Below are 23,688 nucleotides of genomic sequence, written 5' to 3'. Positions count from 1 at the left end.
AGGCTGCATAGCAGACCTTCTACAGTGTGACCTGTATGTTGCGTGGCTTCTGCTTAGGTGGCAAAGGAAGCTGAGATCTCACTCCTCATAACTCTGCAAGTGATGAAGACCTTAAGCTGTTTCGACCTGTGACACCAATGAGTGTGGAATGTGAGGGATGTGAGCTTATGGGCAGCTTCCAACCTCAGTCTCAATGTGGCTGATTCTACGATCATCAGTGCCTACACCTATAGGTGCACCGGCAGTCACTGCAAATTGGCTGTTAGTAATAGTAAATTACGTGGAATCTTTTCTGTGAAAGACCCACAGTGCTATACAGGCCCATTGACCCAACTCGGTCTTGCTGAGAGTGTTGCTCAGTGAGCTAGTCTCCTCTCCTCTGGACCTCTCCTATCCATGCCCTTGTTGTCTTTTAAATGTTGCCTAGTGCCTGTCTCAACCGCTATCCTTGGCAACTCCTTCCAAATATGCACCTTGTTTCTGTGAAGAAGCTGCCCGTGAAGTCCCTTTTAAATCTCTCACCTCTTGTTTTTAAAGCCGGCTGGTGGCGTAGTGGCATCAGCGCTGGACTTCGGAGCGAAGGCTACCGAGTTCGAATTCAGCCGGCTCCCTTGCACACTTTCCATCCATGCTGGGTTGAGCATTGAACTAGCAACTCGGCCTCGTAAAAATAAGAAAGCCTGCTAAAAAAAAGTGCCTTCAAATGACAGCGTCCCGATGACTCCACTCAGAGTTAAGGGCTGTCTTCTTCTTCTCTTGTTTTTAAGCACATCTTCTCAGGCAAAAAATGACTATATGCTTTCATCTCCTGTCTAGGCCGCTCATGATCTTGTATACATCTATCAGGTCATCCTTTGATCTCTTACATCCCAGGGAATAAAGTCCTAGTCTATGCAAACTCAACTTGTAACTCGGATCCCCAGGTCCTGGCAATATCCTGGTAAATCTTTTCTGCAGAGGAGAAAGAGAGGAAGTGTTCTAATGAGGATGTTTCCTTGTGATGTTGACTGTCTTAGACTGTGTAAGTTGTAAAATACGGGAGAGATTATTGGAAGCATGGTGAATACATGTATGTGTGTAGTGACGCATGTGAACGTTGGGTGGGAATGCAGGTGGTCAAATGCTTAAATTCCCATTCCCCTTCCCATTCTGACATGTTGGTCCATGACCTCCTCTGTGCCACGATGAGGCCACACTCAGGGTGGAGGAGCAACAGCTTATATTCCATCTGGGCAGCCTCCAACCTAATGGTATGAATATTGATTTTTTTCCTTCCAGTAAAAAAAATCCCTTTCCCCTTCCCTCTTCTTCTATTCCCTGTTCTGGCCTGTAACATCTTTTCATCTACCTATCACCTCCCCTTGAGTCCCCTCTTCCTTCCCTTTCTCCTGTGGTCCACTCTCCTCTCCTATCAGATTCCTTCCTCTCCAGCCTTTTATTCTTCCTGCCCACCTGGCTTCACCTATCACCTTTTAGCTATTCTTCTTCCCGTCCTCCCACCTTTTTATTCTGGCATCTTCCCCCTTCCTTTCCAGTCCTGAGAAGGGTCTCGGCCTGAAACATTGACTGCTTGTTCATTTCCATTGATGCTGCCTGACCTGCTGAGTTCCTCCAGTATTTTATGTGTGTTGGTTAGGTGGGAATGGCGACTGAGGGAGGTTATTGCTCAGATTTTGTGCTGGTGCTGATATGGAGTGTTTTGTGTACACGTGTGGTGGAAGGCAGAGTTAATGAAAAATAGGAGCTTGGAAATTGAACTAGTGTAAAAACGATTGTTCCTGTTGTGTACACATCATTCCCCATCATTGTATGTCATGAACATTAATTACTGACCAATGGTTACTGGTGTAAGAGATCATGACTGTCAATATACAGAGGCACAAATTACTGTGATAAAGTGTACCATGCATGACTTAAAGGTTGCTTGCTGGAATGCTGCTATTATTTTACATGTGTTTCCAGTTGTAATGTATGAAAAACCTTAATATAATCAGCCCTGAACATCAATTGAAAGATCAGATCCACTGCACACTCGCCTCAGCCTGTGGTCCGGATGCTGTCTCCGCCTATGGTGTGCTGAGGCTAGCCATGGCACGATTGGTCTGCTATGTGTTTCCCGCAGCGTCTCCATCTGGCTGCCGTACAGAGAGCGCTGACTCGCTTCCCATGAGTAAGCATGCACAATGCAGCAGCTGCCTGCTTAATTACACAGGTTGGGTCTTTAACACTTAAAGGGAGGAAACCACTCAATTGTAGTTTTCTTTTAGTGACACCTGGTTTGATGTTAAGGCAAAATGTGGTGCCTATTCAGTGAGCCTTATCCAATTTCTGATCACGGCTTTAAGCAGCTCTGAATTGATGTTGCCAGTTCACACATATGGTCCCAATTGCTGTCGCTACAAAGGATGACCTGGGACCACCCGCGGCATAGGATGTGATCAGCTTTTGTTAGGGGTTAAAGTCAATGTAAAATTTATTATCGAAGTACACATACGTTAACATATACTACCTTGAGATTTATTTACCGCTGGGCATTTACACGAAAAAAGAAATACAACAGAATTTATGCAAAGCTGTACATTAAGATTGACAAACAACCAATGTGCCAAAGACATTGTGTATATAAAATATAACACTGAGAACAAAGTGAATCAGTAAGATATATATTCAATTCAGATATGTGGTGAATGAAGTTATCCACACTGGTTTAGGAGCCTGATGTTTGAGGGGTAACACATGTTCCTGGACCTGGTGGTGTGGAACTAAAAACTCCTGTACCTCCTGCCCAATGGTAATAGTGAGAAGAGTGTGTGACCTGGATGGTGGTGGTCTTTGATGATGGCTGTTGCTTTCTTGTGGCATTGCTCTGTGTAAATGTGCTCAATGGTGGAGAGGGCTTTGCCTGTGATGGACTGGGCTGTATCTAGCACTTCCTGTAGTTTCCTTTTGTTCCTGGGCACTGGTGCTTTTGTACCAGGTCATGATGCATCCGGTTAGGGCACTCTGTATTGTGCATCTTCAGAAATTTGTCAAAGTGTTTGGTGTCATGCCGAATATACACAAACATCTAAATAAGTTGAGGTGCTGTTGTGCTTTCTTTGTAATGGCACTTAAGTGCTGGTCCCAGGATGGATCTTCCGATATGATAATGCCAAGGAGTTTAAAGCTTTTCATCTCCGATCCCCTCATTGCCAGTAGCTCATCGACCTATAGCTTCTTCCTCCTGTAGTCGGTAATCAGCTTTTTGGTTTTGCTGGTGTTCAGGAAGAAGTGGTTGTTATAGCACCATTCAACCAGATTTTCAACCTCCCTTCTGTAAGCTGACTCATCACCAGCTTTGATTTGGCCAACAGTAGTGGTGTTGTCAGGAAGCTTAAATGTGGCTCTGGAGCTATACTTACCTCACAGTCATAAGTATAAAGTGAGTACAGTAGACAGCACACAGCCTTGCGGCTCACCTGTGCTGAAGACGAATGTGGACGAGATATCCATACTATCTGGGGTCTGCAACTGAAGAAATTGAGGGCCCAGTTACACAGAGAGGTATTGAAGCCCAGATCTTGGAGCTTTGTGATGAGTTTCATTTGGGATCATAGTGTTGAATGCAGAGCTGTAGTCAATAAAGAGTCATTGAAAAGGCAACTGCTGTTGACCCGTTGTGGCGGTAGGCAAATTGGAGCGGATCCAAGTCACTCCTCAGGCGAGAATTGATGTGCTTCATCACAAGCCTTTCAAGGGACTTCATCACAGTGTCACTGAACAGTAGTCACTGAGCAGCACACACAAAATGCTGGAGGAACTCAGCAGGCCAGGCAGCATCTATGGAAAAGAGTATGATTGATGTTTCAGGCCGTAACCCTTTGGCAGGACTGGAGAAAAAGAAGTTGAGGAATAGATTCAAAGGGTGAGGTAAGGGGAGGTGGAAACACAAGTGACAGGTGAAACAGGGACGGGGAGGGGTGAAGCAAAGAGCTGGAAAGTTGATTGGTGAAAGAGATACAGGGTTGGAGAAGGGGGGAATCTAATAGAAGAGGACAAAAGGCCATGGAAGAAAGAAAGGGGGGGAGGAGCACCAGAGGGAAGTGATGGGCAGGCAAGGAGAATAAGGTGAGAGAGGGAAAAGGGAGTGAGGAATGGGGAAGGTGAATGGGGGGGCCATTACTAGAAGTTCGAGAAATTGGTGTTCATGCCAAAAGGTTGGAGGCTACCCAGAAGGAATATAAGGTGTTGTTCCTCCAACCTGAGTATAGCCTCATTGTGACAGTAGAGGAGGCCGTTGGTTGACATAATGGAATGAGAATGGGAAGTGGAATTAAAATAAGTGGCCACTGGGAAATTCGGTGGCTTCTGGCAGATGGAGCATAGGTGCGTGGCGAAGCAGTCTCCCAATCTAATTGGATCTCACCGATATACAGGAGGCCACACCGGGAGCACTGGACACAGTATATGACCCCAACAGACTGACAGGTAAAGTGTTGCTTCACCTGACAGAAAGTTGGGGGGGGAGTGGAAGATTTGCTTGATGGTGGGATCCCATTGGAGATGACAGAAGTCTTGGAGAGTTATGTGCTGGACATGGAAAATGGTGGGGTGGTGGGTGAGGACGAGAGGAACCCTATCCCTGGTGGGGTGGCAGGAGGATGCGGTTGAGGGCAGCTTTGATGTAGAGGAATGGAAGCCCCTTTCACCGTTGATGGTGGAGGAAGGGAAGCCCCTGTCACTGAGGCAGGTTACTATGTTTTTATTGAACACTGGCATGATTAAATCCTGCTTGAAGCAGGTATGGATCTCAGAATGCTGAAGCAAGAGTTTGAAGATGGTGGCACAAATCTTCAGTACTTGGTTGCACCCCGTCTAGGTCAGATGTTTTCTGTGGATTCGCTCTTCTAAAAGATGCTCTCACATGAGTTTCATAGGGTCCTCGGGGGCTGTGAGGGTTTGTGAAGGTGTCTCCATGTTCTGTTGGTCATAGCGAGCATAAAAGGCATCAAGGGGTGGAATGGGGGAGGGGTTTTCTATTTGTTCCTTCTCGCAGTCTGTTTTCCACGTCTTCCTTCGCTCTGCCATTAATTTCACGCAGCCCCCATCCCACACTGCCACCACCACACTAAACCTGATCCTAACCCAAGTGGTTCTCACTTGTCTGTATTGCAAAATGTGGCTGCCATCTAGGATCTCTTCAGCAGCATCGAATCTCTTCCCATGAGCCAGTGTGCAAGTGACGCAGTAGCTGACTGTAATCTCATAGATCTTGTTTTAACATTTCTGAACTAGATCGACTTTGAAAAAAATTAACTTTCCGGCTGAACATGCCAAACAATCTTGGATGTGTTGGACCGGGTAATGATCAGGGGTGGTGACCTCATCAAGGCATCTGTAATCGCCACATGGGCGGCAACCACCATTGGACTTAGGGACCATATGGAGGGGTGAAGTCCAGGAGTTATTCAACTGCTGTACAATGCCAAGTTTTATCATGTTGTCAAATGCAGCCTTTGTGGTTGCCAGCTTTTCTGGGTCTAGTCCATGTGCGCAGGCATGGGCTGGTGGGCCAACTGTAGAAATGTGGTGCTGGACCCTATCTTGTGACTGTAGTGGAAAATTAACTTGGATAGCTATATGGACAGGAAAGGAATGGAGGGTTATTGGCTGAGTGCAGGTCGGTGGGGTTAGGTGAGATTAAGAGTTCGGCACGGACTAGAAGGGCCGAGATGGCCTGTTTCTGTGCTGTAATTGTTATATGGCTATAAAATATGGGCTTGGTGAGCTTTGGAACTTTACCCAGCAGTCGAGTAAACTCACATGTGCTTGTGCTTGACAGAGTCGTTGTGGGGAACTTACTGGGGAGTAGGGTAATGATCCAGAGTCCTTGATATCCACAAGCCAGCAGTTCTTAAGATCGACGAACAGTCCTTGGGTACACAGAAAATCTGCACTGAGCAGAGGTCTAGTCACTTTAGCCAGGATGAAGTCCCACGTTTAATGTTGCCCACTGAAGCAGATCGTTACCTGTCGTGTCCCATAAGTCTGGATCCTGCTGCCATTGGCAACCTCCAGCAAGGTTTTGTCGCTCTTTGCCTTCTCACCAATAGGCGATGCTGGCAGCATACACACTTGAGCACCTATGTCACACAGGAAGTGTTGCTCTGAAAGGGTGCCTGTAGTGAATAGTAGACAACTGGAAACCACAATGTTCATAGACTGCTGGCACTGTCGAAGCTGTAAGGAGGTCCGCACTTCCTAGCGTTTGTACCAAAGTGACCGTGGTAAAAACACAGGACTGGTATCATCTGGTTTGCAACCATGGTCATCCTTATGTTGGGGGGCTTTGCTGACCAGGCTTTATTGAGGTAGGGAAAGGAGGAGGAATGATACACTGCTGCCTGTAGACTTTCAGCCATTTTAGCAAGCTCCCTATAGACTGTCATGGGTGCATTAGTGAGGGGTATGCAAACTTGATCAAACATGAAGAGTTCTTTAAAAATAAAACAAGGATGGTGATTTCTCAGGAGAGGCAGCATATGGCCCATTATCTCTGATAGCTTAGCATTGTTGATGCCGGGCAAGGAGAGCAACTGTTTGGCATAGTCAGAATCCAATAGTCCAAAAGTCTGTAAAAGGTGAGTTTTCAGCAATCGGTACAGTCGGCCCTCCTTATCCGCGAGTTCCGCATGTGCGAATTCAACCACCTGCGAATCGAGAAAAGCCGGAAGTGCTCTTCCAGCAAGTTTGAGAATGTACAGACTTTCTTTTCTTGTCATTATTCTCTAAACGATACAGTATAACAACTATTTACATAGCATTTACATTGTATTAGGTATTATAAGTAATCTAGAGATGATCTAAAGTGTACGGGAGGATGTGCATACGTTATTGTGGATTGGGATAAAAAAAACAGAAATTGTCTTACTAAGTAAGTCGGAACAGGTACATCCGATATTATTTAGCATCAGTTAGTCAAATGTTTGTCTTAGTATATAATACATATTTTACCTTTCTATGCATATAAGACACTTAAGAAACGTATGTTTCAGCGCCGAGTCGGGAACAGAAGTTCCTGAGTTCGATCCAGTGACAGATCGCTCCTGAGCGTGCTGTCCATCCCTGTTGGGTTGATGTGGAGGATCAAAAACCCCAAACCCCAAAACCCAGTAATTAACCCACTGCATGGCTTTGTAATAATTGTAGCTTTCATCAGGGCAGGACCTTTCTCACTTTATCCTTCAAAATTGTTCCGATCGTTGACCGACTGTAACCTAATGCTTTTCCAATGACTGATGGTGTTTCACCTCTTTCTGATCGCTTTATTATTTCCACTTTATTTTCAATCGTGATCATGATTATTTTCATGAACAGAAACACTGCGGATTCAGAGCTCCACCGCCAGATCCTAATGTCCTCCACACTGAGACAGGTTAAATAAGGTCCGGGGTTCCGCTGGGTCCTAAGGTCCATCGAATTAAGACAGGTTGAATAAGAGACTTGAGCATCCACGTTTTTTGGTATCCGCGAGGGGTCCCGGAACCAATCCCTCACAGATAAGGAGGGCCAACTGTATTTATCGTGTTCAGACAGTTGTTCATGTTGACTCACTACTCCCGCAGCCGTGGAGTTGCCAAGAGATACTACCACATAGTAGAACCTGGTGTTCTCGGCAGTGATTTCTCACAGCACGAATTGGGCCTCAGCTTGCACAAACAGAGCAACAGCATTTTGCTCCCAAAACTCCAGCAGTTTCAAAGCAACTGTGTTGGCCGACGTGTTCAACAAGACATGCAATCATCCTAGAGTATCAGGGTCGCTAGTGTCGGTTTTCCCCAAGTAAAATGATGTGAGCCGTTTTATGTTTAAGAGCAAAAGTAACAACTCATATATTGTACTCCAAACACTGAACAAAAAGCGAGGAATCAGTACCTTACGTAATTATGTCATCATGTCAGACCAGCCTCTTAAAGTGAACCGCAACTCATTTGTCGGTGGTTGTGAATTATGTACATTTCCCTTTCAAAGGTAGATACGTTCAAGTAGTAATAAGGACTGATTGTTATTTTGCATATAAATATAAATGCTCCAATCCTTGTGTGAGATGAGCTCAGCATTTTCATGTGTGAACAAAACTGAAAGAAATCTGCTGTGCTTTCATGTTACTGAAATGTTTTTCTTTGTAAAAGTTTCCCATTATAATTACTGTCTTGTGCTAAGAATGTCAATAACTGGATGATCTGCCTGTGGATTTCTCTGAAATGGTTACATAACATCTTTTGCCATTTTGTTATGATGCAATTTTAACAGTTGCACAATATCAGTAGCATTATACTGTCCAGTTCCTGCTCCACGGAGAAGGAAGTATCTCCATCTCACCATTATGTGGATGATTAATCACTAAATATATTAGTGGTATGTGAGCATAGTGGAGAGTGTGACTCTATTCCAATGCCAGTGATCCAGGTTCTATCCTGCTGCTGTCTGTAAGGAATATGTATGTTCTCCCCACAACTGTGTGGGCTTCCTCTGGGTACTCTGGATTCATTCCATTTTCCAAAGACTTGCAGACCAGCAAGTTATTTAGTCATATGGGTGTAATTGGGTGGTGTTGGGCTCATTAAGCTGGAAGAGTCTATTACCATGCTGTATCTCTAAATAAAATAAAACAATTTTATCAAGGAAAAATGCATTACATAATTAATTCTGAGTCTTCTGATGAGGCATCGCAGACCTAAAACTGCTTACTGTCTCTCTTTTCACAAATGCTGCCCCAGCTGCTGAGCATTTCCAGTACTTTCTCTTTCTGGTTTCAGATTCCTAGCATCCACAGTTTTAGTGATTTTCATAAATAATTCTTTGTTTGGCCCAAAAGGAATTCTTTGACATTTTGATGTAAGCCATTATAGTCCATTCCTCTTCACAATTCCTCCTTAACTTTGCATTCCATTGTGCACTATTATACACACAGCAAAAACTTGAATGAAGTAGAATGAAATTGTGTAGTCGAAGTTCTCAGTCTTCTGATTGATGCATTCATTCCTCACTCTTCATCTCAAACCCAGTGGTAGATGAATTATTCAGAATCTTCATAATGTACTGACATTCAGAAGCTGAATTGGGAATGATACCATTTTGTGGGCAGTGTGCCATCATTTGATGAGAACATGATACTGTTTAAAGCTTGTGTAAAATGCTCCCATTTGGTTTTCCTATCTGGTCTATAGTCCAAGGAACATGTCCAATGAAGACTTAATTAAAATAATGATGAGCAATGGTGAGCAACATGTAATATACAGCAATTATTTTGTATATGCAGCTGAACAACAAATTTTAAATATGACAATGTGATAAACAACTTAATTGGAAAAAATTTAACCGATGAAACATGCACTTCTTATCTGTATAAAACTGAATTATCTAATTAAGGAATTGTTATTAAATGTTATTGTTGAAATTATTTCATTGATGTAAAGGTTCATGTTTTTTTTTATATAGTGCAGAGGAAGTTATTCAGAGGCTGTCTGGAACTCAGCTGACCTTGGGATATTTGGAAGAAAATGGATTTACAGGGCCCATCTTAGTTGCAAAGAAGGATGGCTTGGGTTTAAGTTTACCACCACTTACATTTTCTGTTAGTGACCTTGAAAATTATGTCGGTAAGTCAATAAATAAAATAATTGTATTTTACAACTATAGATGGAAATGAGAACAGTTATTTCACTCATTATTTCAATAGTTCTATTTAATATCAGAGAATGTATGCAATATAAAGTCTGAAATTCGCACTCTCCACAGACATCCACAAAAACAGAAGTGCCCCAAATAATGCATCACAGTAAAAACATTAGATCCCAAAGCCCCCCTACTCACCCCCACACACATAAACAGCATCAAAGCATTAACCCTTTCCACACCCCACTTACTTCAGCAAAAAGTATCAGCACCCTCAACCCACCAAGCAAGTGATAGTAAAGCCCCCAAGAAAGACCATGATCTGCAGTACAACAAAAACTAATCGTTCACCTAACAATTCGACATACCACAAGCTCTCTCTCTCCCTAATAAAGGGGCAGGGAGGTGTCACTCGGTGAGTGTAGAGACATAAAGAAAGAAACTTGCTGATCTACGGTGTTCAAAGTCTGCCGCGTTACTTTTTTTCCGGAGTTCTCTGACTCGAGAACTCCCTCACCATGATACATTTGAATTTAATTTAGTTTTCAACTTCTATTTATCATAATTTTTTAAAATAATGTATGCCTTAATCTGAAATCTATCACTATCAATAAAAGGAATGTAGCTAGGTTAGGTTCGTGTCTCATACGTAACCATTTTTGTAGCAGGTGTGCGTCAGTGAGGATTGAGGTTTATGGAAAATATTTTGCACAATATCTTTACCAGTTTAAAAAAAAGTTACATGAATTTCATTCAATCTATGCATAATAATATTAAATAAATACCTCAGTCTGTAATACCAGGTTTATTGTGCATTTATGACTTACAGCGGACTGGAACACTTGAGTGTATAGACATTAAGAAAGAGAATGTGCTGGAATTTTTGAAAGGTATTAAGTTAGATAAGTCACCAGGATTGGATGAGATATACCCCAGGCTACTGTGCGAAGCAAGAGAGGAGACTGCTGAGCCTCTGGCGATGATCTTTACATCATCAATAGATACAGGAGAAGTACTAGAGGATTGGAACGTTGCAAACATTGTCTGCTTGTTCAAGAAAGGGACTAGAGCTAACCCAGGAAATTATAGACCCGTGAGTCTTACATTAGTGGTGGGCAAATTGTTGGAGAGGATCCTGAGAGGCAGGATTTATGAGTATTTGGAGAGACATGATCTGATTAGGGATAGTCAACATGGCTTTGTCGAGGTCAGGTTGTGCCTTACAAGCTATTTAAGAAGGGTGGGGGGCAGCAGAAAAGAAACTATAGACCTGTTAGATTGTTAGGGATGAGATTACAGAATACCTGGAGGCACATGACAAGATAGGACAAAGCCAGTATGGTTTCCTGAAAGGAAAATCCTGCCTGACTTAACCTACTGCAATTTTTTGAGGAAATTACAAGCAGGGTAGACAAAGGAGATGTAGTAGATATGGTGTATTTGGATTTTCAGAAGGCCTTTGACAAAGTGCCGCACATGAGGCTGCTTAGCAAGATAAGAGCCCGTGGAATTACAGGGAAATTACTAGCATGGGTGGAGCATTGGCTGATTGGCAGAAAACAGAGAGAAGGAATAAAAGGATTCTATTCTGGCTGGCTGCCGGTTACCAGTGGAGTTCCACAGGAGTCGGTGTTGGGACCGCTGCTTTTTATGATGTATGTCTATGTCAATGATTTGGACTACGGTATTAATGGATTTGTGGCTAAATTTGCTGATGATACAAAGATAGATGAAGGAACGGGTAGTGCTGAGGAAACAGAGAGCCTGCAGGAAGACTTAGGTAGTTTACGGGAATGGGCAAAGAAGTGGCAATTGAAATACAATGTTCGAAAGTGTATGGTCATGCACTTTAGTGGAAGAAATAAATGGGCAGACTATTATTTAGATGGGGAGAGAATTCATAATGCAGAGATGCAAAGGGACTTGGGAGTCCTTGTGCAGGATACCCTAAAGGCTAACCTGCAGGTTGAGTCGGTGGTGAAGAAGGAGAATGCAATGTTGGCATTCATTTCTAGAGATATAGAATATAAGGGCAGGGATGTGAAGTTGAGGCTCTATAAAGCACTTGTGAGACCACACTTGGAGTATTATGTGTAGTTTTGGGCTCCTTATTTTAGAAAGGATTGGGCATTACATGCTTCCGGGATCTGTTTGTGGGAGGAAGTCTTTCTTCGTTTGAACAATTGTCAACTAAATATAGTTTACCAAAAACCCATTTTTTTTCGGTACTTACAAATCAGAGATTTTCTGCGATCTCAATTATATACATTTCCTAGTAGACCTGATAAGAATGTATTAGATGAAATTCTTAATATGAAACCATTCTATAATGGTTCAATATCCAATATTTATGATATGTTGTTGGGAATGAGAAATGATTCTTTAGACAAGATTAAAATTCTTTGGGAACCAAGATTTACAGACCTCAAATTCTGAAGAAACTTGAAATGAGAAAGGATATACCAAAAATTGGAGAGGGTTCAGAGAAGATTCACGAGAATGATTCCAGGAATGAAAGGGTTACCGTATGAGGAACGTCTGGCAGCTCTTGGGCTGTATTTCGTGGAGTTCAGGAGAATGAAGGGGGATCTCATAGAAACATTCCAAATGTTAAAAGTCCTGAACAGATTAGATATGGCAAAGATATTTCCCATGGTCGGGGAATCTAGGACAAGGGGGCACGACTTCAGGATTGAAGGACATCCATTTAGAACAGAGATGCGGAGAAATTACTTTAGTCAGACGCTGGTAAATCTGTGGAATTTGTTGCCATGAGTGGCTGCGGAGGCCAAGTCATTGGGTGCATTTAAGGCAGAGATAGAAAGGTTCTTGATTAGCCAGGGCATCAAAGGGTATGGGGAGAAGGCAGGAGAGTTGGGATGACTGGAAGAATTGGATCAACCCATGATTGAATGGTGGAGCGGACTCGATGGGCCAAATGGCCTACTTCTGCTCCTATATCTTATGGAGCCTGGTTGAATTCCTTGAGGATGTAACAAAATGCATTGATGAACGCAGAGCAGTGGATTTAGTGTATATGGATTCCAGTAAGGTACTTGATAAGTTTCCCCATGTGAGGCTTATTCAGAAAGTAATGAGGCATGGTATCCAAGGAGACCTTGCTTTGTGAATCCAGAATTGGCTTGCCCACAGAAGGCAAAGGGTGATTGTGGATGGTTTGTATTCTGTATGGAGGACGGTGACCAGTGGTGTTCCACAGGGATCTGTTTTGGGACCCCTTCTGTTTGTGATTTTTATAAATGTCCTGGATGAAGAAGTGGAAAGGTGGGTTAGTATGTTTGCTGATGACATAAAGGTTGGGGGTGTTGTGGATATACTAGAGGGTTGTCATATGTTACAGTGGGACATCAATACGATGCAGAACTGGGCTGAGAAGTGGCAGATGGAGTTCAACCCAGGTAAATGTGAAGTGCTTCATTTTGGTAGGTCAAATTTGAAGACAGAATATAATATTAATGGTAAGACTCTTGGCAGTATGGATAATCAGCGAGATCCTGGGTTTCATGTCCATAGGACACTCAAAGCTGCTGCACAGGTTGACAGTATTGTTAAGAAGGCATATGGTGTGTTGGCCTTCATCAACCATAGGATTGAGTTCAAGAGCTGTGAGGTAATGTTACAGGTATATAAGATCTTAGTTAGACCCCACTTGGAGTTCTGTGTTCAGTTCTGGTCACCTCACTACAGGAAGGATGTTGGATACTATAGAGAGAGATTGCAAGGATGTTGCCTGGATTGGAGAGCATGCCTCTTGAGAATAGGTTGAGTGAACTTGGCCTTTTCTCCTTGGAGCAACGGAGGATAAGAGGTGACCTAGTAGAGGTGTATATGATGATGAGTGGCATTGATTGTGTGGATAGCCAGAGGCTAATACGAGGGGGTGTAGTTTTAAGGTGATTGAAAGTAGGTAAGAGGGGGGTGTCAGAAGTAAGTTTTTCATGCAAAGTGTGGTTGGAGCATGGAATGCATTGCCAGTGACAATGGTAGAGGTACAGAAGAGTCTTTTAAGAGACTCTTAGATAGGTACATAGGGCTTAGAAAAATAGAGGGCTATGTAGCGGGAAAATTCTAGGCAGTTTCTAGAGTAGATTACATGGTCGGCACAATATTGTGGGCCGAAAGGCCTGTAATGTGCTGTAGATTTCTGTTTCAAATCAACATAATATAAATAATATGAAGAACCAAACATAAACATGAGAACCAGCCTGAGGCCATAATGTAATTAGGGACAGTGATTACATCAATATGAGTAAACTGATTTGTTTAAGATCTCTTTTCTCTAATTGAATAAGCTTTATTTGAAATGCTGGTTTCACTTTTTAGAGGGTGGATGATAATGGAGTGCAGGATGTGGCCAGCCAGCAGTTCACTGGGTTTGGAGAGTCCTACATCTCTGCATGGACCTGCAGCAACAATAAGCTATGTCACTTCATTCAGGAAAAGATTGGATGTTATATGCAGATTAGTGGATGTTTAGAAGTTGGGCATGTTGGGTGGAGGGCAGGAATAGTGGACTTTGAGGCTTTAATTAATTCTTTCCTGCAGAGATTCATGTCAGTGCTGCAAGATTAAGACTTTGCTAACCTGGGATTGTCATAAAATGGGTGTCCAAGGAAATCTGAATCAGAATCACTTTATTGGCAGTATGTGGAGCATACCAGAATTAATTGTGGTTCAGTGCCAAGCATAAAACACAGGACAATATCATAACAGACAACACAATAGCAGCCAACAGCTTACCAGACAATAAGTGCCAACAGCCATGAGCAATCAACAAATGTGCACAAATGTCAATGATCAAACTTAAATAAATGTGAACATATGAACGGATTAAATAATTATAAAACAGAACAAAGAGAGCAGGAAAGACCATTTAACAGATGTGCAGAGACAGTCGGAATATTGCAGCTGTGTGAGTTTTGTTGAGAAGCTGGATAGCTACAAGAAAGAAACTTTGGAGAGGCCGTGTAGTCCTGGTGGTGTTGGATTTGGTGAATAGGTGGCTGCCAGGGTGGGTGGAGTTAGCAGTAATTTTTTGTAAAGTGTGGCCCCAGTTACCCACAGCACTGCATGGGAAGTGAAGTGATTTCAGTGTCCTGTGAAATTTAAGATTGAAACCGGAGGTAAGATTGGAATGGGAGAGAAAGGCTTGATACTTTGGCCTTTATAGAAGCTTTGGTCATGGGAAGGTGGCTGGAGGTTAGTGTCTGGTTGTGAGTGGGCAATGGAGATCAGAGTCTGGTCAGAGAAGAGGGCCAGTGACTGAAAATGGATGTTTAGGTGATAGGGATGCAAGACAGAAACCTAGGTCTAGAGGACAGGGCTGAGAGGAACTTGTCAGAACAAGAATAAAGGCTTGAAAGGAACACACAAGTTGAAAATTATGGGAGACATTTCTGGGTTGGGTTAGATCAGGCATTGTGCTAAGACCTACTCCCATTAAATAGTGCTGCTGCTGGTCAAGCAGTTCTACGAGTGCATAGTTCTACGAGTACGAGGGGTAGCACCTCTGGTGGGGGAACATATCGCGTCCTTTTCAAGGTGGTTAGTCCACCTTTGGTCCCCACCTGGCACTCAGCTCTCACCTGTGGCTCCTCGTAGCTGTTTACATGCTACTGTGGCCACACCCCAGGCAACGGCTTCGACAAGCCGGCTAAACCAGGTGAGGGTAGCCGATGGGTCTCAAACCCTCGGTGAGATAGGGAAATGCCTATCTCAGCATGTGAAAACAGACTCCGGCGGATTGAGCGGATGAGACCAATGGAAGGTCCAACAGTCAAGAAGGCGGTCTCTGCCAGCTGCATGGAATGTGTAGAGCATGACAAGACACAGAAGACGTCTTGGTCATCTACTGCGTCTAGTCCCATCTCCAACTGTCTCGACTTTGTCTTGCCACTGGATCCAGATGGGAATTGGGAAGAGAGAAAGTGACGCTAACGCTGCGCAACTCTTTCTCACTTAAATCCAAATCAAGCGCTAGTCTCGACACCACCATCATCATCATCACCATCACCATCACCCTCAACGTTTGAAGTCCTGTGGCAATGGTTGAGTGATGAAGCAGCAGGTGTGGATACACTGGGAACTGCAGTCACAGACCTGCACACAGGCGGCTCAGGTCCAATGGTCGTTTTTCGCTGACCGAAGCGGCAGTGAAACTCGGCGTCCACCTGGGTGACTGAGCAGCCCTCTTTAGGAACGCACTGCTCACCTCCGTAGTATGAGGAAGGGGCTAGAAAAGGTGCCCTAAGCATTGCCTGCTTCATTACACCCTGGCCAGTTTACCGCGGCTGGCGGGGATCTTATCTTGGTGGTTGAACAAACACAACTAAACACAAGGTGACACCGCTCACCATTAGCACTTGGAATGTGCGCACGCTATTGGACAACCCTACAGCAAACAGACCAGAGAGAAAAACAGCCTTAGTTGCCAGAGAGCTTGCAAGATACAACATTGACATAGCAGCCCTGAGTGAGACTCGTCTTGGCAATGAAGGTCAGCTGACTGAAACTGGAGGAGGATACACTTTTTTTCTGGAGCGGTCGAGGCAGCGATGAGCGTCGTGATGCTGGAGTTGGATTCACCGTCAGGAGTCACCTTGTTCGGAAACTTGCCAGACTCCCCAAGGGTGTGAACAATGGGCTCATGACACTACCGTTTCCGCTGCAGAACAGAAGTCAAGCCACCCTGATCAGCGCCTGTGCCCCCACACTGACCAACCCGGATGAAATGAAAGACAGGTTCTATGAAGAACTAGATGCCCTGCTATCAGCAGTGAGCAGCACCGACAAGCTGATCTTGTTCGGAGACTTCAATGCAAAAGTAGGGCGCGACTCTGCTGCCTGGCAGGGAGTCGTTGGGAGTCATGGAGTGGGAAGATGTAACAGTAACAGCCTACTCTTACTGAAGACCTGTGCAGCACATGATCTGCTCATCACAGACGCAACTTTCCGCCTGCCTACCCGTAACAAGACCTCCTGGGTGCACTCCCACTCTAAGCATTGACATCTTATCGACTATGTCATTGTCAGGAGAAAAGACAGGCAGGATGTCAGAGTGACCAAGGCCATGCGTTGTGCTGTCTGCTGGACAGATCACAGGTTCATTGTCTCCAAAATGAAGCTCCGCATCTGACCCAAGAGGCGACCACAAGGAAGCAAAGCTGTGAAAAGATTCAATATGGCCAGGCTGAAGAACCCCAGCATTGCTTCAGCACTGGCTGAAGATTTAGAAACCAAGTTTGCTGACCTACACCTTGCAGGCAGTGCTGTGGACGACTGGGATCGCTTCAGGGATGCTGTCCATTCACCTGCACTGAAGATGCGAGGGCTCTCTACCCGCAAGCAGCATGACTGGTTCGATGAGACTGAAGAGGAGATACAGGCTCTACTTGTTGAAAAGCACTGCCTTCATCGTGCCCATCAGAACGACCCATCATCAGCTGCCAAGAAAAACACCTTTACCAGTGCTCGCAGGATAGTTCAGAATAAACTGCATAAAGTGCTAGGTGCCTGGCTGAGTGCCAAGGCAGATGAAATACAGGGATACGCTGGCAGAGATGGCTTGAAATGATTCTCTGAAGCCTCAACACTCTCTACGAACCTCAGTCTCTCGGGAGATCCCCCCTCCTGAGCATAGATGGTACAACTCTCATTACAGAGAAGGCTCAGATTCTGCAGAGATGGGCTGAACACTTTGAAGCCGTCCTCAACCGACCGTCATCTATTAACGATGAGGTGATAGGCAGGATTCCCCTGTTCGACATCAACAGCGCCATGGATGACCCACCGGTAGCAGCCGAAGTCACGAAAGCTGTCAGCCCCAGGGGCAGACGCCATACCTGCAGAGATCTGCAAAGCCGGTGGTCCCGTACTTATAGAGAAGCTCACCGAGTAGTTCCAGTCTTTTTGGAAGCAAGGATCCATTCCTCAGGAACTTAAAGATGCATCCATCGTACACCTCTACAAGAGGAAGGGCCATCGACAAGTATGCGACAACCACCGAGGAATCTCGCTGCTCTCCATCGCAGGAAAAACCCTTGCAAGAGTCCTGCTAAGTCGTCTGGTCACTCATCTGGAACTGGGCCTGCTGCCAGAGTCACAGTGTGGCTCTTGCAAAGGTTGTGGGACTACTGACATGATTTTGTCGCGCGCCAACTTCAGGAGAGGTGTCATGAGCAGAATCGCGAACTCTACACAACTTTTGTTGACCTCACGAAAGCCTTTGACATTGTCTGCCAACAAGGCCTGTGGAGGATCATGTCAAAGTTCGGCTGCCCCGCCAAACTCAGTCAGGTGTTTTGCCAGTTCCATGATGGCATGATGGCCTGATGGCCGGAGTGCTGGACAGCGGAGAATCCTCTAAGGCATTCCCAGTCACCAATGGCATCAAACAGGGCTGTGTGCTCACACCCGCACTGTTCAGCATGATGTTTACTGCCATGCTGAATGATGCCTTCCAGGACAGTGATGCTGGAATCAGCCTCAAGTACAGAGTGGATGGGAAGCTCTTCAACCTGAGGAGACTTCAAGCTATTACCAAAGTGAAGGAGACTGTTCTGAGAGACTTCCTCTTTGCCGATGACTGCGCCCTGTATGCTGGCTCGGAGCCGGATATGCAAGTCAATATGGACAAATTCTTCACAGCTTGTGACAACTTTGGACTCACCATCAACATCAAAAAGACCGAAGGCATGCACCAGCCTGCCCCTCATGCACCGTACACAGAACCCAAAATCACAGTCAAAGGACAGAAACTACAGGCAGTGGACCAGTTTACTTGCCTTGACAGCACCCTCTCCTGAGCAGTGACTATTGATACAGAAGTTAACTGTAGAATAGCAAAGGCAAGTTCTACTTTCGGTAGACTGTGCTCAACTGTATGGGAACGCCGAGGTATCAGTCCAGCAACAAAACCGAAGGTCTACAGAGCCGTGGTTCTCACTACCCTCCTGTGTGCCTGTGAAACGTGGACTGTGTATCGAAGGCATGCAAGACAGCTCCACCATTTCCACATGACTTGTCTTCGCAGAATATTAGGCATCATTAGGCAAGACAAAGTACCAGACACTGAAGTTCTCTCTATAGCAAGTCTACCATCAGTCCACACACTGCTGATGAGAGCACAGACCCAGTGGGCAGGTCATGTCATCTGCATGCCGGACGAGCGCATACCCAAGCAGCTCCTTTTTGGGGAACTCTCTGCTGGAATATGCTCGCATGGAGGGCAGAAGAAATGTTATAAAGACACACTAAAGGCCTCCCTGAAGTTGCTTGACATAGACATGACCATCTGGGAAATGCTGGCACAAAACTGCACTACCTGGCACGGCCTCATCCACAAGGGCCGTCAAGCTTACAAAGCAAGGCGCATTGCTGAAGCACAACATAAGCGCGAGCTGCGCAAGTCCAGAGCCACCAGCGCAACACTGCAGCGTCTACACATGTCTGCCCAACATGTGCCAGGACATTCCGTGCCCGAATTGGCCTGACCATTCATCTTCCGACACACCGCATGCAGTCTCAAAGTGACTAATGGTGTTAAGGTCTTCATCGATGACGACGATGGACGAACAAACAGTTCTATAAAAGCATTGGTCCACAAGTGGGCAGTGTGATCCATTTTTCCCAGCAGTGTGCCAAATTACATCATTGGCATAAAAGCGGTTTAAGGCCTGAGGTGCCTGGTCGAATTTCCACAGTACTGTATTTCAACCTGGAATATATTGCAACTGTGTTCTGCCTTGGTAATCATAGTTTGGAAAGAAGTGGTATTTGGAGAATGGAATTTCCAGGCTGCCATGTTTACAGATACCTGACACAGATATAAGAATCCTATAAAGGGCCAATGTGCCATTTGACGTCTTAATTACTTGCTCCTATAATTAATTGCAGTTTCTCTCCATTTAGTTAACAGTCTGCCTTTTGATTCTACTTACCAGGTCATCAGCTCACAGTTTCCAACATTCAACTCCATTTGCCAGGTTATTTTGTCAACTCACTCAAGCTGTCTCTGTCCAGTTGCAGAGTTCAAAAATTCCCACTGAAGCAAGCCCTGTGACCTGTTTTCATGACATAGGCAAACTCAGATACCTCATACACTGCTTCTTCCTCTAGGTCATTGACATAGATGGTTAATAACTGAGGGCCAATGACTTAACCTTGGGGTGCTCCATCAGTTACTAACTCACAGATATGACATACTTAGAACAGCAGTATAGGAGAAACTGGTCAGTATGACCTACTGTGAAGAGAAAAATGTGCAGCCTGCCTGGACTGCTTTCGTGTACTGCTAACATGCAGTATATTGTTCAGGTTTGTCCAGTGTGATCATTTTACATATAGTGCAAGGAGATTAATTAATGTTCCCTCAGAATTTTTATCATCACTATTGGATTAAAAGTATTGTCTTTCCTGCTTTTTGACTGATGCTGTATAAAACTATAAGGCATAGGAGCTGAATTAGGTCATTCAACCTATAAAGTTTGCTCTGCCGTTTCAACACGGTTGATTTATTTTCCATCTCAACCCCATTGTCTTGCCTTCTCCCGATATGCATCTTCTGATGTGCTGACTTATCAAGAATTTATCAACTTCTCCTTTAAGTATACCCAATGTTTTGACCTCCTTAGCCATCCATATCAGTGAATTACAAAGATTCACCACCCTCTGGCTGAAGAAATTCCTCCTCATCTCTGTTGTAAGGGAGATGTATTTTGAGGCGGTGCCCTCTGGTCCTAGGTATTTCCACTAATGGAAACGTCCTCTCCACCTCCACTCTATATAAGCCTCTCATCATTCAATTGGTTTCACTGAGAACCTTCTCATTCTTCGAAACTCCAATGTGTACAGTCCAAGAGCAATGAAGTGCTCAATGAACCCGTGCATTGTTGGGATCACTCTCTAAAGTCACTATTTTGTTTGATGTTTTTAATCCTCTTATTTACAGCATGTACGGTATATGCTGGTGTAGACCCTTTTGTGTATTTTATAGAAACATTTTAATCAGTTAAAAGAATAAAATTAAAACAAAGTGATTCATTTAAAATAATTTCAATTATGTTAGTTGATGTTCTGTGTAACTTCAATTTTAACTCCTTGGAGATTAGTCTTTTGAGATTTTAATGCCTTCTAAAGTATAGTTACAAGTGCTTAGAGCAATTAACCGTATGTTATATTCTGGCTTTATTTTCTAGGCCCTGACAGAGTCATCGATGTTGTCGATGTCACTAAACAGAAGACCTGCAAGTTAACCATAAAGGAGTTTGTCGACTACTACTATAGTGCAAACCGGAAGAGAGTTCTTAATGTGATTAATTTTGAATTTTCAGATACCAAGTATGTTTGTTAAACTTAATATTTCTTTATAATTTTGCCATGATGGCACTAATATTTTAAATCTTTCACAAAAATGGCTAAAAATTACAAGGGAACAAGATACATTGCTGCTGAAGTATTATTTTGAATGATTACCATTGAAGCATCATTGCTTAGAAAATTACCCCTGACTTTTATTATTAAAGGCATGGTAATTTAATTGCATTAAACTTTGTCCTCAAAATGAATTTCACAGTCAAAAAGGAACATGATACTATCTCCATAATTATTTACTAATTGCTTTGAAGAAATGCTTAATAGTCAAGCTCTTCTGGGGGAAAAAAAATAACAATGTGCCACTCATTATTGGTTTGAATCCAATTTTATATTCACATATTTTTCAGAGAAATTTAATGTATGGTGACATTTCACCAGAATTAAAACTTAAAATTAGCCTAAAGGGACAGTGGGGATTAAATAGCAAACCTAACAGTTTTCTTAGTTAGACATTTATAAATACCTTTTTTACAGAAACCAGAATTGCTTTTGTTTTCTTTGCAGAATGTCAAGTTTGGTCGAAGCTCCTGAAATTGTCAAGAAATTATCCTGGGTCGATAATTTGTGGCAAGATGATTCACTTTTTGATAAGCCAAAAGTTACGAAGTATTGCCAGATAGGTGTAAAAGACAGCTATACAGACTTCCACATAGCCTCAGGGGGGTCGTCAGTTTGGTATCATCTCCTACGTGTAAGTTATCTTGAATTTTTCAACATGAACAATAATTAACATTCATATTGTAGTTCTTAAGTTCTTCAATAGAAATGCTTTATAACAATGCCCATCTGTGTACTGCATCGCACTAGGAAAAACAAATAAAAAATAGCTCAGTGAATCATTGATGGAATCACAGAGTATCACAGAGTACCACATAGTCATAAAGCACAGAATGGGTTCTTCAGTCCTTAATAGGTGTGCTGATCATCAAGCAGAGGAAGCAATTGATAAGTTTTTATCCCCCCTTGGAGTCTGCCTATGTGTACAGTTCTTTGCAACGCATACAAAGTGCTGGGGGACCTGAAGAAGGGTCTTGGCCTGAAATGTCAATTTTTTATTCATTTCCATAGATGCTGCCTGATTTGCTGAGTTCCTCCAGCATTTTATGCCTTTAGATTTGGATTTCTAACATCTGCAGACTTTCTTGTGTTTATGTATAGTTCTTTCATGATTTCCTATAATTGATTATAGAAAAGCTCTAAGAATGACAAGGATGTATTTTCCCCACATACTATTCATGTTTCTTTTTTGGAAGTGAAGTAATTTATTGTAAAAGATCAGTTGTTTTCCCCCAAAATATCGGAAGGCTAAAAAGACTACTCTACTTAGAACAAGTATGCAAAACTGTCAGGAGCTCTAGTCTGGTAGGGTATTCCCAGTAGCATTTTCTTGGAAACAATAATCAAATGTTCTACTGTCTCAGGTTTTTGCTTTTTAAATCTTTCCACATATTTTCTCTCTTTTAGTACATATTATTTTACTTGAAACAATTAAGATACTTTGCAGTATTAACTATGACATATATTTTCCTGTCCAGGGAGAGAAAATTTTTTATTTGATTAAGTCAACCTCTGCCAACCTTGCTTTATACGAAAGGTGGAGTTCTTCATCCAATCAGAGTGAAATGTTTTTTGCTGATCAAGTAGACAAGTGCTACAAATGTATCCTGAAACAAGGGCAGAGCCTATTTATTCCATCAGGTACAATGTTTCACTTCTCCTATTTCATTTTTAAAAGAGGCATTTTTAAACAGTTGCATTGGGAAGAATTAAAAGGATTGTGTGTCATGTTGAACACAATTGACTTTTTATGTAAGAGTTCTAATGTTATTCATTACTTGTGCTTTTGTGTCATTTATTTTGTAAATGTGTTAAAATGTTTATACCTTTCCATGGTGTAACCTTTGAAAGAATATTACTATGTAATTGATATTAATGATGCAAGGTTCTTATTATAGGTGGATAAATTAGTATCAGGGTAGTTGATTTGAGCATGATTTATCTTAGTTTAATTAAAAGACCTAAAGCTATTTGAATGTATACTGGTGAACTGTAATTTCTGTAATAGAAATTACAGAATATAATGTAATAGAAATACATTGTTGCTGCAATCAAATATTTATAAACCACAAGAAACTACTTACAAATAAATATTTGTGTGATTAAAAATTAGCATTATATAATACTGGATGTAATTGAATGAAGATGTACATTTCAAAAGTTAAATGCAGTATATCAACAGGAATGAGTGGACAGCAGGAAAGCAACAGGAGTTCATTACTTACTTGTAAATTGTAATTAAAAATTAGTTGCAAGCATGTGGTTGTAATTATCAAGCTACTGCAAGGGAGAAATTTGATTTTGGTGTTTAATGCCAAATATATTCAGTAGAACTGAGTGTTAGAATGTGAACATTGATGTTAATTAATGCCCTAACATTTATTTAGCATGTCACCAAAACAAATTGCTCATTTCTGTACATTAAAATCTTACACTTGGTGTTTGACCATTTTATCCTACAGTTGCTGATACCATAGGTTTTGCAATGCATGTAACAGATGTTTTGCCACTTTGCAAAGAGGGCCATATTTTCAATTTTGTGTAAGAACTGAATTGTACAAAATTCTAGTTGTCTTGATA

The 23,688-nt window shown here is 42.9% G+C and overlaps 1 protein-coding gene across 4 annotated transcripts in view; it reads left to right on the top strand.

Annotated features, from left to right (window-relative positions):
• The window catches only part of phf2 (PHD finger protein 2), a 164,180-nt gene that overhangs the window by 79,418 nt on the left and 61,074 nt on the right, over positions 1–23,688 (top strand). For all 4 annotated transcript variants that reach the window (XM_072280376.1, XM_072280377.1, XM_072280379.1 and 1 more), the window contains exons 4-7: positions 9,481–9,641; positions 20,874–21,015; positions 21,556–21,742; positions 22,587–22,749. In XM_072280376.1, coding sequence (XP_072136477.1) covers positions 9,481–9,641; positions 20,874–21,015; positions 21,556–21,742; positions 22,587–22,749 — 653 coding nt within the window. The remainder of the gene's footprint in view (positions 1–9,480; positions 9,642–20,873; positions 21,016–21,555; positions 21,743–22,586; positions 22,750–23,688) is intronic.

This window comes from Mobula birostris, chromosome 16 (genome assembly GCF_030028105.1).
Source record: "Mobula birostris isolate sMobBir1 chromosome 16, sMobBir1.hap1, whole genome shotgun sequence".
In the NCBI taxonomy this organism is placed as follows: domain Eukaryota; kingdom Metazoa; phylum Chordata; class Chondrichthyes; order Myliobatiformes; family Myliobatidae; genus Mobula; species Mobula birostris.
The sequence above is the reverse complement of the archived record's forward strand: the minus strand, read 5'-3'. Positions and strand labels throughout refer to the sequence as shown.